The 12,672-nt window shown below is 42.6% G+C and overlaps 1 protein-coding gene across 1 annotated transcript in view; it reads left to right on the top strand.

Annotated features, from left to right (window-relative positions):
• The window catches only part of AKIRIN2 (akirin 2), a gene marked incomplete at its 3' end in the record, with an annotated part of 45,517 nt that overhangs the window by 18,640 nt on the left and 14,205 nt on the right, over positions 1-12,672 (top strand). The window contains 1 exon segment of the mRNA XM_073626917.1: positions 7,042-7,188. Coding sequence (XP_073483018.1) covers positions 7,042-7,188 — 147 coding nt within the window.

The raw sequence follows: 12,672 nt of genomic DNA, 5'->3' as shown, positions 1-12,672 counted from the left end.
TTTTTTATTTAAAATTTGGCGCGGAGTTCCCCCCTAAAGATTCATACCAAACACAGTGCCGGCATTGGCGGGGATCCAAGTCGGATCCCCGTTCATTGAAAGTCGGACACATGCCGGCTTCATGTCGCAGGGCAAAGTCGGATCCAAAGTAGGACGGCTGTCGTGTCGCACCAGTGTGAACCCAGCCTAAATCCTCAGTGTCAATCCTTTGGCTTTATGAACCACTGAAGAATCCAATCCTGCACACTTGATGTAGCACTTCTGAGAGATTAAAGAGATCTCCGGGGATGGCAAAGAGAGGAAAGTGCGCAGTGTAGTGGTTTTGAAAACATTTATTGAATGATGACAATTAGTAACTCCACATAAAGTAAGGCGAATTATGCTGCTTGTGGTTCTCAAAAGAATTTCCAGCTGGGAAACACACCAAGGAAACTGTCACAATGGATACACTGGATGTGGTCTGGATGGCACCTGCAATAGCAAGGTGGAGAGGTGGTTGCTACACAATAATTGGCAACTGTGTGTGGATGATCTTGAGCATTAGTCATTGGTGCAGCTGGGGGCTGGCGGAGTCCAGGATCCCAAGATGGAGCTGCTGCTGCAAGGAGTGGAGTGTGGTAGCTGAGGTGACCAGGCAGCCCCAGGACAAGAAGCAGAATGTGTGGATTGATGTGGCACAGGCAAGGACAGGAAGAGTGATTGGGGGGACACAACATGTTTTAAGGCCGATGCTTTTTTTTCAAGCCTGGAATTGTAAATTTTGGACACATAGTAGAGGTGTAAGGGGTTTGTTAAACTGCCTTAGGCCCCTTTCACACTGGGGTGGGGGCGGCGTCGGTGGTAAAGAGGCGCTATTGTTAGCGGCACTTTACCGTCGGTAAATCGGCCGATAGCGGGGGGCGGTTTTACCCCCCGCTAGCCGCTGAGAGGGTTAAAAACCACCGCAAAGCGCGCGCTTTGCCGGCAGTATAGCCGCGCTGTCCCATTGATTTCAATGGGCAGGAGCGGTGAATACACCGCTCCTTCCTCGCTCCAAAGATGCTGCTGGCAGGACTTTTTTTCCTGTCCTGCCAGCACACTGCTCCAGTGTGAAAGCCCTCGGGCTTTCACACTGGAGACAAAGCAGCGGCACTTTCAGGTCGGTTTGCAGGCGCTATTATTAGCGCAATAGCGCCTGCAAACCGCACCAGTGTGAAAGGGCCCTTAATGAAGTGAGAGGCTGCTACATTCTTATCTATAGTGTGTTTGTGGTTTTTTTTTTTTTCGTTTGTTTTTTTGTATGTTAGAGCGTACCGCTCCCTCTCTGACTCCATCTTGGACTACAATTCCACCCCCTTTGTCAGCAAACTTTATGATGACGTTGTGGTTTTGTGATCTAGTCTGTAAAGCCTTTTGTTCTTTGGTAGTGAGAGTGGTTTTGGTTTTTGGGGATCCAGATGGCTAAGAGTTCAAAATAGACTTCTTGGTAGGTTGACTCAAGATAGGCACCCTTCACATGTGTGGGGTAAAACAAAAAATGATTTTGGTTTGAGATGTGTGTGTCTGACGGGTCCAGGATATGAAGACCATAGTGTGCAATCAGTAGGTCAGAAGGTGTCTGCAGAGGAGCGCCCATAAACACATGACTCGTTTTGATCCAACTAGAATAGCCAAGTTGTTTACCAACACAGTAAGCCCCGGTTCACACAGGGGCGGCACGACTTGCAGGTCGCCTCACTGAGGCGACCTGCACACGACTGCCACGGCGACTTGCAAAACGACTTCTGTATAGAAGTCTATGCAAGTCGCCCCCAAAGTAGTACAGGAACCTTTTTCTAAGTCGGAGCGACTTGCGTCGCTCCTATTAGAACGGTTCCATTGTACAGAACGGGAGGCGACTTGTCAGGCGGCTAGGTCACCTGACAAGTCACCCCTGTGTGAACCGGCACTAAATGCTTCTGAAGCTTTCAGAAGGAAAAGGTTTGGGGAAGGGTTAAAACAACCTCTTTTACTGTGCTCTGTAGCCCCTTTAGGGTAGATTTCCCTTGCTTCCTGTGCCAATGACAACATTGTTGGGCCCCAAAGTGAGGGGAGGGGAAATCTCCAACAGGCTCATAGGCAGCAATAAGCTGACAGGTTTTAACCCTACCCAACATGTCTCAGACTACAAAAAAAGCTGCAGTTGCTGTACTCGGAACCTGTGTTGTAACCTGTCAGTACTAATTCCTAGGACTTGTCGCTGTAGGTGGCACACTGTTCCTAAACTAGCACTGGCTCAGTGATTTGGCTAATGGCAGGTTCCAGGGTTAGAGGAGTGACACAGGTAAGGAAAGCAACATAATTACAAGCTGTGGTTGATACCAAAATATACAAGTAATACAAAGATCGCAAAAGTTATTTTGGCTGTTCATCTGAATGCAAACATTTGTTATAGTTTTGTGAAAGTACAAAGCCAGTCCTTGGATGCATCATCACTTGCCTGTTATCTTTGAGGACCTGAGAGCTAGTAATCCAGGGCTTCTCGGTATGTGTAATGTGGGGTACACACACTATAAGAAAATCGGGCGAATGATCATCCGATTTTTTCCTCCATTGTTTTACAACAAACCGCAACCGATGTACGAGTATTTTCGTACAAATTTTCTTTTGACACAGGCTTTTTTTTGTTGCTTGTTTCTGTAATGGGCAATCTTTCCTAAAATTGTATGTAAATGGTACACATTAAGCAAAAATGGCTCGTTCTGTTCCTGTATGAGAGAAATTTTGGAGCTTGTCCCTTCGGAAATTTTCATTCAGAAGGTCGGAATAAGCTGTAGAAATTCGTACGAAGGTTCTTTGGATGAAAATATATGAGGCTTTAATCTCAACCTCTAGCATAGCAGTGCTGCAATATATACCCAGCTTGTTTGTGAGCTCATTAGATACACAACGAACTAAGGTTCCATGTACACGGGATGCTGAGGCAAAGTCCTCTGAAAGATTATTATTTTTTTTTGACACCTTGAAACCGGCGTTTGAAACGCCCGTTTAGCCGCGTTTGCATGCCACGTTTAGCTGCATTTTACCGCGTTTGCATTTAGAAGCGTTTAGTTAAGATAACATCATAAGACCCTCCCCAAGCTGAAAAAACAGTATTTAACTATTTCAGCCATTTTGTCAGACCAGAGTGAGTAGCAGCAGCTGAGAGCAGCAGTGTACTTGTATTTAGCGTGCCACAAGTTGTGGATTGTCCACTTGCCACATCACGTGCCACAAGTTGCTTGTTCAAATCTAACAACATATGGGTCAAATTCCAATTATACTTCGGATAACAGTAATGCTAGTGGTGTATTCGATTGGATCAAGGGCTCATTAGGTTATATAAATAGTCTATGACTCATTGCAAGCAATTACAATTCTTTAAAATATTAATGGTTTTTCATCATTTCCCATCATTTTTGAGATTTTTAATGTAAAAAATATCGGGCATCTTATAAATGAAAATGCGCCTAAATGCCAGTACCGCGTTTAGTCGCCAAACGTGGAAATCTTCGGCGTCTGAACCCATTTTTCTGCTTTCAGAGAAACGCTGTTAAACGCAACTGCCTAAAAACGGCAATAAACGAGACTGTGTACATGGTCACATAGGATAACATTGAATGATTTCAGGGGCAGTTGAAAAAAGCGCCCAACTGCCTCTGAACGTACATTTAGCAGCGTCCTGTGTACATGGGGCCTAACTCAAAGAATGTAGGTCAGTTGGAGGCTCCCATTTAGAAATTTAGTGCCCATAATTTAATGGTCTGGGGCACAGAAATAAAATAGTAATGTGGAGGTACCTGCAATATAGGTTTACTTAGCTTTTGGGCATATTATGGCATTTAAAGCGGAGTTCCACCCAAAAACGGAACTTCCGCTTTAAGTGATGGTGACCCCCTGACATACCACATTTGGCATGGCATTTTCTAGGGGGGGAGGAGCAGATACCCAGTTTTTATGGGCACTCTGCTCCAAATGTAAACAAAATGTGTAGCGCTGATAAAGTTGAATACATTGGAGAGTGATCCAAATGTAAATCTACATGTATATAGTATCTAAACCGTGATGACACTCAAAAATGAAAAATAATAATAATTTATGTAATGAAACATATCTATAAGTGTTAATGCTATTTATATGGGCAAGTTTTAGCCACAGAAATCGCTGTAACCTATAAACAAAATATTCACTGATAAACTGTATAAAAATAAATGTGAATGGTATTAGTGACCGGAATATATCCGCAGATCGCAGTGAATATCACATCATCAGTGAAAAACCAAATAAAAATTAGGATTAACACACCGTGAATGGGTGATCATAAAAAATCACAACGTGCCAAAAAATATACAGATGTGAGTAAGTACATAAAAAAAACACCACCACCTGTCTAATATGTCGAGATAATGTGTATCGTAAACGTAAAACAAATGATGTCATATGGACATAATATTTAACATAAGAAGTCCATGTAAATATACGAGATGAGGGTTCATAAAACTGAAGCTTTAATGCTGTTGGTACTCCAAATCTTCAAATATGCTTCTCAGAGAACGCTGGGAGTGTGCTGACATATAGAGTGGTGTCTTCTAGAGCTGCACAATTAATCGTTAAAAAATCGTGTTCTCGATTCACCTCCCCTGACGATCTCTCCTGCAGAGGTTGCCGATTCTTTCATATAACAGGTGGAGAGACTATCTGCTCACTCAGCTGTCAAAAGAAAGCATGGGGGCATTCTGCCAAGTCTTTAACTTGATACATTTTAACTAAGCTTCCTTCTTAGATCAAAGGGAAAGAACTTCTGTGTAAATAAATAAGCTGGGCAGTCTGACAAGTTTTTAACAACATGTAAATGCAGGAAGTTTAACCACTTAGGCCTCTTTCACACCAACGATCAGTTTTTTAGGCGGAACTGAACGGACCCTCCATAGATCTCTATGGAGCGTCGGATGTCAGCGGTGACATGTCTGCTGACATCCGACCCGCTCCGATCCAAAAAAGTGTAACGGAGGAAAAACCTACTTTTCCATCCGTGATCTGATCGGGTGATGACGGACTCTATGGTCCGTCATCACCCGATCCCCCATAGGGGAGAGTGGCGCTCTGACAGGTCCGTCGCTGCACAGTGTGCAGCGACGGACCTGTCCTCTTTCTGCTCAGCGGGGATCGGTGGAGCGATCCCCGCTGAGCAATCGGATGTTCACGGGGCGGATCATCATGGATCCGCCCCATGTGAAAGAGCCCTTAGTCTAAATCTTTTTCTGACACTTCTTTCTTAAAATCAGTTAAAATCAGTATTTTTTGCTAGAAAATTACTTTGGAACCCCCAAACATTATATATATTTTAGCAGAGACCCTAGGGAATAAATCGGCAATTGCTGCAATATTTTATGTCAAACTGTATTTGCCCAGCGGTCTTTCAAATGCAATTTTTTGGGAAAAAATGCACTTCAATGAAAAAAAAAAACGAAACAGTAAAGTTAGCCCAGTTTTTTTTTTTTTTTTTTTTTTTTGTGAAAGATGATGTTACGCCGTGAGAATGGTGATCTATCTTCTAAGCAAAAAAATTGTGATTCTCATTTTAGCCAGAATTGTGCAGCTCTAGTGTCTTTTCAGCAGAAAGTTTCAAGTAAAGAAAGATGAAATGCTCTTACCAGAAGTGGTGGACTCACAGGCCATCAGCGATGAGTCAAATGTGCTTGTACCGCCAAGCGGTGAGAGTAGAGCCAATCCCAACCGATGGGATGTTCTTAACAGAGGGGGAGCCTGGAGCCTTATTTGCCACCGGAGGGGATGAACTGAGCCTGGACTTCCTGCTGTCTTGATTTGCTGTCCTCGAGTTAGCTGTAATCATCCACCGAGCTCTGCTTAATCAAAGACCGTTCCCATGGTATAAAGCAGGGGTCTCAAACTGGCGGCCCTCCAGCTGTTGCGAAACTACAATTCCCATCATGCCTCTGCCTGTGGGAGTCATACTTGTAACGGTCAGCCTTGCAATGCCTCATGGGACTTGTAGTTTCGCAACAGCTGGAGGGCCGCCAGTTTGAGACCCCTGGTATAAAGGAAAGAGAACCTCCACATAGTGTAAATCCAACAAGGATAAAGGATTTATTGAAATAAAGTTTTCCAACATTCAATACAAATATGGGCAGTAAAAATGTGGTTCAATTGAACTAAAAAGCGCAGTAAAAGTGGCTGGGGTAGCAAATAGACCCGCGTGTTTCGTCCTCAGACTTCTGCTGGTGTATCCCAGCAGAAGACTGAGGACGAAACGCGTTGGTTCTATTTGCTACCTCAGCCACTTCTTTTACTGCTCTTTTCACACTAAGAAGTGATATTTTGCAGCGTCACCTGGTTTAAAAAGGTAAGGGGAAAGCTTAAAATGGGAAACTGAACATCATTTTAAAGTGATTGTAAACAAGATATATAGATATAGATATATATTTTATAATTTATAAAAAAAAATATTATAAGTGATCATATTCCCTGTTCTCAGCTGCATAAGAGCTGGGGGAGGAGAAGCAGCACACTGAGCTTCCCTGTGGCTATGGAGCGTGTCAGGACAAGTCTGATCATTGCAGGAGAGAAGGCTGAGTTCCCAGCATAGCTAGAGAACTGACCATACTGTACTCTCATGCTTAGTGTAGTCAGTTTTTAATAGGAAAGCTATGGGAATGGCAGGAACACCAGGGATTTCACATGAAGCAATACAAAGCAAACAGACTTTCTCATACAAGTACATGGTACAGCAGGCACTTATCAGGAATACAAAATGTTGGGGTAACAAACTGGATGAGCTTCAGCACTTTTGGGTTTAAATAAACCTTAATGTTTCATTGTGAGCATAAATATCTGGCCTTTTTTGTGTGGTCTCAATGAATTTCTCGTTTTTTATAAAATATGTAAGGTTTCCTAAGTTCCTGGCTTATGAGTTTAACGCTTTCTGTAGTGTTTTAAATCCTACCAATTCTCTAAATAGTTAAACATGGCTTTGGTAATATGAGATGGGTTGATGTTAAATTGGCTTGTGTATCATCTTTTCAGAACAAATCCTTTACAACATCAAACAAGAGTATAAACGCATGCAAAAGAGAAGACATTTGGAAAGCAGCTTTCAGCAAACTTCAGAACCTTGCTGTTCCAGTGAAGGCCAACCACACACGTTCCTGCCTTCTGGGCCTACTTTACCCGGTGAGTGAAGATGTCATATCCTCTATTGTATTTGCATTCCTGGTGACAGCTAGACATGGATGTTGAGGTTGGTCTGTGTTGTAACGCCTGTCTACAGGACTCGTGCAACAGGCTGTTTTCATCTATCGGTTAAATTACTAGGCATATGGGTTTGCAGCTCTTCTAGCGCTCACTTGCTATTTTCTTCCAAAATTGTTCTGTAGTCATGTGTGGCCTAGTTGCTGTTGAGGCAGATTAAATGTTTTTGCACATGAAGACCTACAAATTCTGGTCACATAAGGGCAAGGATTTTTACATAGTGCAGAAGTTTTGGTGGATTTGCTGTGTGTGTCACAATCAGATTTTATGAAAACCGGAATTGCCATTCATTTTGAAACTTTTGACCAGTTCTGTTTCTTCGCAGAATGGTGTCTGTTTATGAAACTGAGATGATCAGCGAAGATCAGGTTCTCCGCTGATCATCTTGGCACACTGAGAAGCTGTCATTTAAATGCACAGAAACGGCCAGTATATGAATGCCATCTCAGCACCTCACTGGCAAGCTCTGTGGTTAAGTGAGTACAAGACCCCAGTGCTGAAGAGTTATAACAGTGTGCAGCTTTAAAACTCTGGAAGGAGTACAAGTCACAGTCAGCCTAGAGATCCAGTGGGACATTTCTTTGTGCAGCCAGAATTAGGAATAATGGTCTGGCTAAAACATGGCTAAATTCTTAGAACTTTCACGTGTGAGCCTTCTGGTACTGGTGCTTTATTTACATTTAAATTTTATTTTTTTGGGCACCGGTTTCTGTCAGCCACAATAGTGTACGTTTTGGTATATGGTTATTAGAGGCGCACCGAAAGAAAAGGGGGCGGGGTCTGCCCTGGGAGCCGCACGTTGTGAGTTTGTCATTCCCTCTGCGATCTCCCTGTGTCACAGAGCTGAATTGTCCGGGCAGCCGCAGTAACAATGTACCGTCTCCTGTGATAGACGGCACACTGATCCAATGCTGGGACAATGAATCAGTGTGACAGATCACAGGAGGCAGGACATTGTTACTGTGGCCGTCCGGCCTGGGAAATTAAAATCCAGCTCCGTGACATAGTGGGAGATCACCGCATTGACCCGGGCACTGGTGGGGCTGCAGCGATCTGTATCATGTCTGCAATCTCTGATCATCTCCGGTATCATGTCTGCTAGAGGTGCACTGAATGGAAATTTTGCTAATACTTTTAGCAGTGTGTTTTAACCACTTGCCCTACTGGGCACTTAAACCCCCCTCCAGCCCAGACCAATTTTAAGCTTTCAGTGCTCTCACACTTTGACAATGACTTTTTTTTTTTTTTCCGTACAAAGAGCTTTCTTTTGGTGGTATATGATCACCTCTGGGTTTTTATTTTTTAGCTCTATAAATGAAAAAAGACAGAAAATTTTGAAGAAAAACGTATTTTTCTTTGTTTCTGTGATAAAATTTTGCAAATTTTATTTATTTTTTTTTCCTTCATAAATTTTGGCCACGATTTTATACTGCTTACATATCTTTGGTAAAAATAACCCAAATTAGTGGATATTTGGTCTTTGTGAACGTTAGAGTCTACAAGCTATGGTGCAAATCATAAAAAAAATGATCACACCTGATGTACTGGTGGCCTATCATTTCTTGCTACCCTAACAAGCCAGAAAAGTACAAATACCCCCCAAATTACCCCTTTTTTTTGAAAGTAGACATTCCAAGGTATTTAGTAAGAGGCATGGTGAGGTTTTTGATGTCATATTTTTTCCCCACAATTCTTTGCAAAATGATTTTTTTTATCCACAATTGTCATTGTAATAGGTTATTGCTCTCACATGGCATGTGTATACAAATGACGCCCCAAAATACATTCTGCTACTTCTGAGTATTACGATACCACATGTGTGGGACTTTTTCACAGCCTGGCCACATAGAGAGGCCCAACATGCAGGGAGCACCATCACGTGTTCTAGGAGCATAAATTACAGATCTAACTTGTTGACTACCTATTACACTTTTGAAGGCCCTAGAGCACAATGACACGTGACACTGATACTTGGCACGTGGCACTGTTGGCATGTGAAAGTGATGTGGCACTGATACTTGGCACTGAGACACCTGACACTGATAACAGGTGGCACTGGGGACGGGTGGGCTTTGTTTGTGTGTGTGTGTGTGTGTGGCACTGTTAGTGTTCAAACACTTACGCTGCAGGTCGCTCTCCCTCCTCACACGCGGTCTCTGTATGAGTAGGGAGAGTCGGCAATGAGAGATGATCTCATATGCTTACATATGAGATCATCTCCCATTGGACACTCAGATCGAGTGCTAAATGGCCGCTGTGATTGGCCATTTAGCACAATCTGTGATTGGTTGTGTCCAAGGGACATGGTCAACACAGATTTCCCCCGATGCTCACCCGTGGTGGCACGCAGGGAGGAAGTAAACAGGAGGACGTCCAGGGATGCCCTCCCGGCAATTGAGCGCCGTGCTGTAGCCATCTTTCGGCTATAGCACTGGCATGTAGTGGTTAAGTAAGAGATTGCAGACATGATATAAGAGATGGTCAGAGACTGCATTTTTCTTGAGCTTTTCTTGCACTAAAGGTGCCAATAATGGCCACAAATAAATTCATATTTAATTTGATGATATTAATTCGAATATAATACAATTATAAAAAATATTTTTTAAAAACTGTAATTTTTGGCTAAGTGCATCCTGCATTTTCGATTTCGCCACCAAAATTTCCATTCGGTGTCGGTTATTAACCTTGCTGCCTTGTTTATTATACCACTTCCTTTCCATTTCTATAAACTGAGGATAATGTATTTAACTCAGTCGCCTTCATCCTGTCAACATCTCCTGGTCATCTTTAGAGTATTAGAACTAGCAGTTTTATCCTGTAAATACATTTTTTGTTCTTCATAAAGACAAGGTGGGTTTGAATCCCCGAGCCTCCGTCCTTAAAGTGGTTGTAAACCCCATTCATGAAAACTGACCAGTCACATATATCTGTAGTGTTCACTTATCTCTCTCCAAAGCTCTGTGTCATGTCTTTCTGCTGCTCTGTTATCAGCATAACCTCTGACAAGTTCTCTGACACAAGAGATAAAAGCAGCTGGAAATTTGCCTGAGGGAGGAAGCTTAGAGCTAGATAAGCAGAGATCTTGTCTTTTTAGTTTGCAGCTCTGTAAGTTTCTTCATTCCTGTGTGTGTGTGTGTGTGTGTGTGTGTGTGTGTGTGGGGGGGGGGGGGGTTGTGCCTTTTCTCCAATCAGCTCACACACCGTGTATGCCCAGACTCCCCTCCCACTGCTGAATGAGGAAACAAGATTTTAACACTGTGCACTTTCTAAACAGTGTAGAAAGCTGAAGACAGCAGATATACAAGTGTAACTTGTGAGGATTTGTTTCATCTGTGTATCATCTGAGGCTGTTCACTGGGTATATGTGAGGGTTTACATCCACTTTAGGACATTCTTTAGGGTTTTCTCTGCCACTGCATCCATCCAAACTCCACGTTTTGGATTTCCTGCCTGTGGGCTCTTGCAAGGCCCTCCTGCATGTCATTCTACCCTCACTAAAGTTGACAAACCTATGTTAACCAAAAAATAAATCTTAAGAAAAGTATGGGTGTTTTTTTTTTTTTTTTTTTTTTTTGGCCCATTTATACTTGCCTAGGTGAATGCAGCATCGGTTCCCCGCCGCCTCTGCACTGAGAACCAAGCGATCGAACATCGCCAATGGCTTAGTTCTCACAGATCCCCGAGCGGAGAGCTGCTAACTGTCAATGGGCAGCTCTCCTCTCTGCTCCTCCACGCTCATTGGAGCTCTGAGCTGTGGAGGGGTGAGGACCGGCTGTCTGTCTCTCAGTGGCTGGCTGAGAAGGGCATCAGTCCAGGCACCTGGCAGAGCCAGACTTCATTGTAGTGATGACGCAGTGCCTGGACTGATTTCTGTGACGGAAACTGGTCACAGGAGTGCAAAACAAATTGCACTCCTGTGACCCATAGGAGAAGCCCAGCCAAACGAGCTCAGGCTAATCTTCTCCTTTTAAGTGTTAATTTAACCTCTAGGCTGCACAAATAAATAATAAACAAAATTAAATGAATTATACTCACCACCCACAAATTAATTGTACGTGCTCCACCAATGTGAAAGAACATATAAAAGTGTCCATGAATCAAAAGTGCAAACAATGTCTTCATGCATTTTCATGCTAATCTTCCAGCTATCACCTCTTAGTGCACCGCAGCAATTTCCTCACCCTTAGGATACACAAATCGCCAAATACATATGCCTTTCAGGCCTGGTTCACACCTATGCATTTTTTTGGTGCGTTTTCAGTTTTGCAGAAATTACAGTCCACTTAACATGGTTTCCTATGGGTGTGGTTCACATCTGTGCATTTTATGGAAACTTTTTTTCTGGTTTTTGGTCCCATAGACTTCAATGGATCAAAAGCGTGTATTGAAAACCGCAAACTGCAACCTGCATAGGTTTTGCATTTTGAAGTACTTTTGAATGAAATTCATCAAGATCTCAAATGTACTCCATCAGAATGTTCGTATAAATGTTTGTTCAGAAATCAACTTGATAAAAATTTGCTCTTTAGCAAGAAACGTGCATTCCACATTAACCACTTAAGGAACGAGCCTCTTTTGGAGACTTGTTTACAAGTTAAAAACAGTTTTGTTTTTTTTGTTTTTTTTTTTTTTTTTTTGCTAGAAAATGACTTGGAACCCCCAAACATTATACTTTTTTTTGTTCTTCCTAACACCCTAGAGAATAAAATGGCGATCGTTGCAATACTTTGTCACACCGTATTTGCGCAGCGGTCTTACAAGTGCACTTTTTTTTGGAGAAAAAAAATACAAAATAAGACAACAGTAAAGTTAGCCCAAATTATTATTATTATTATTTTTTTTTTTTTTTAAACCTTTCTTTATTTTTACACTGTTCTTTAAAAAAAAAAATTGTCACTTTTTTTATTCCTATTACAGTGGAACTTCGGATTGCGAGTAACGCGGTTAACGAGCGTTTCACAATACGAGTATTTTTAAAAATCGTAACTCGGTTTGCAAAACGAGCACGATTCAGGCCAAAGGCACGGAAAGGCCCGAGGACAGCACGGCTGACCTCAGCAAATCTCGAGTAGGAAGTCTTTCCGAGGTTTGCCGAGGTCAGCCGAAGTGTCTTTGGGCCCTTTCAGCCGTTTCCGAGGCTCTCCGGCGCGCCCCCCCCCCTCCCCATTATGCTCGTAATCCGAGGTTCCACTGTACAAGGAATGTAAACATCCCTTGTAATAGAAAAAAAGCATGACAGGACCTTTTAAATATTAGGTTTCTGGATATCGTATTTTACACTAAAATGCAATAAAAAATAAATTAAAAAATTTGTCATTTTAAAAAAAGAAAAATGGCCCTTTAAGAGTTATGAGTGGAAGTGACGTTTTGCAGGGCGGAAGCGACATCAATGGTATGGAGACCGGT

The sequence above is a fragment of the Aquarana catesbeiana genome, linkage group LG04 (assembly GCF_042186555.1).
Source record: "Aquarana catesbeiana isolate 2022-GZ linkage group LG04, ASM4218655v1, whole genome shotgun sequence".
Classification (NCBI taxonomy): Eukaryota; Metazoa; Chordata; class Amphibia; order Anura; family Ranidae; genus Aquarana; species Aquarana catesbeiana.
Note: the sequence above shows the minus strand (reverse complement) of the source record. Positions and strands in the feature narration are given on the sequence as shown.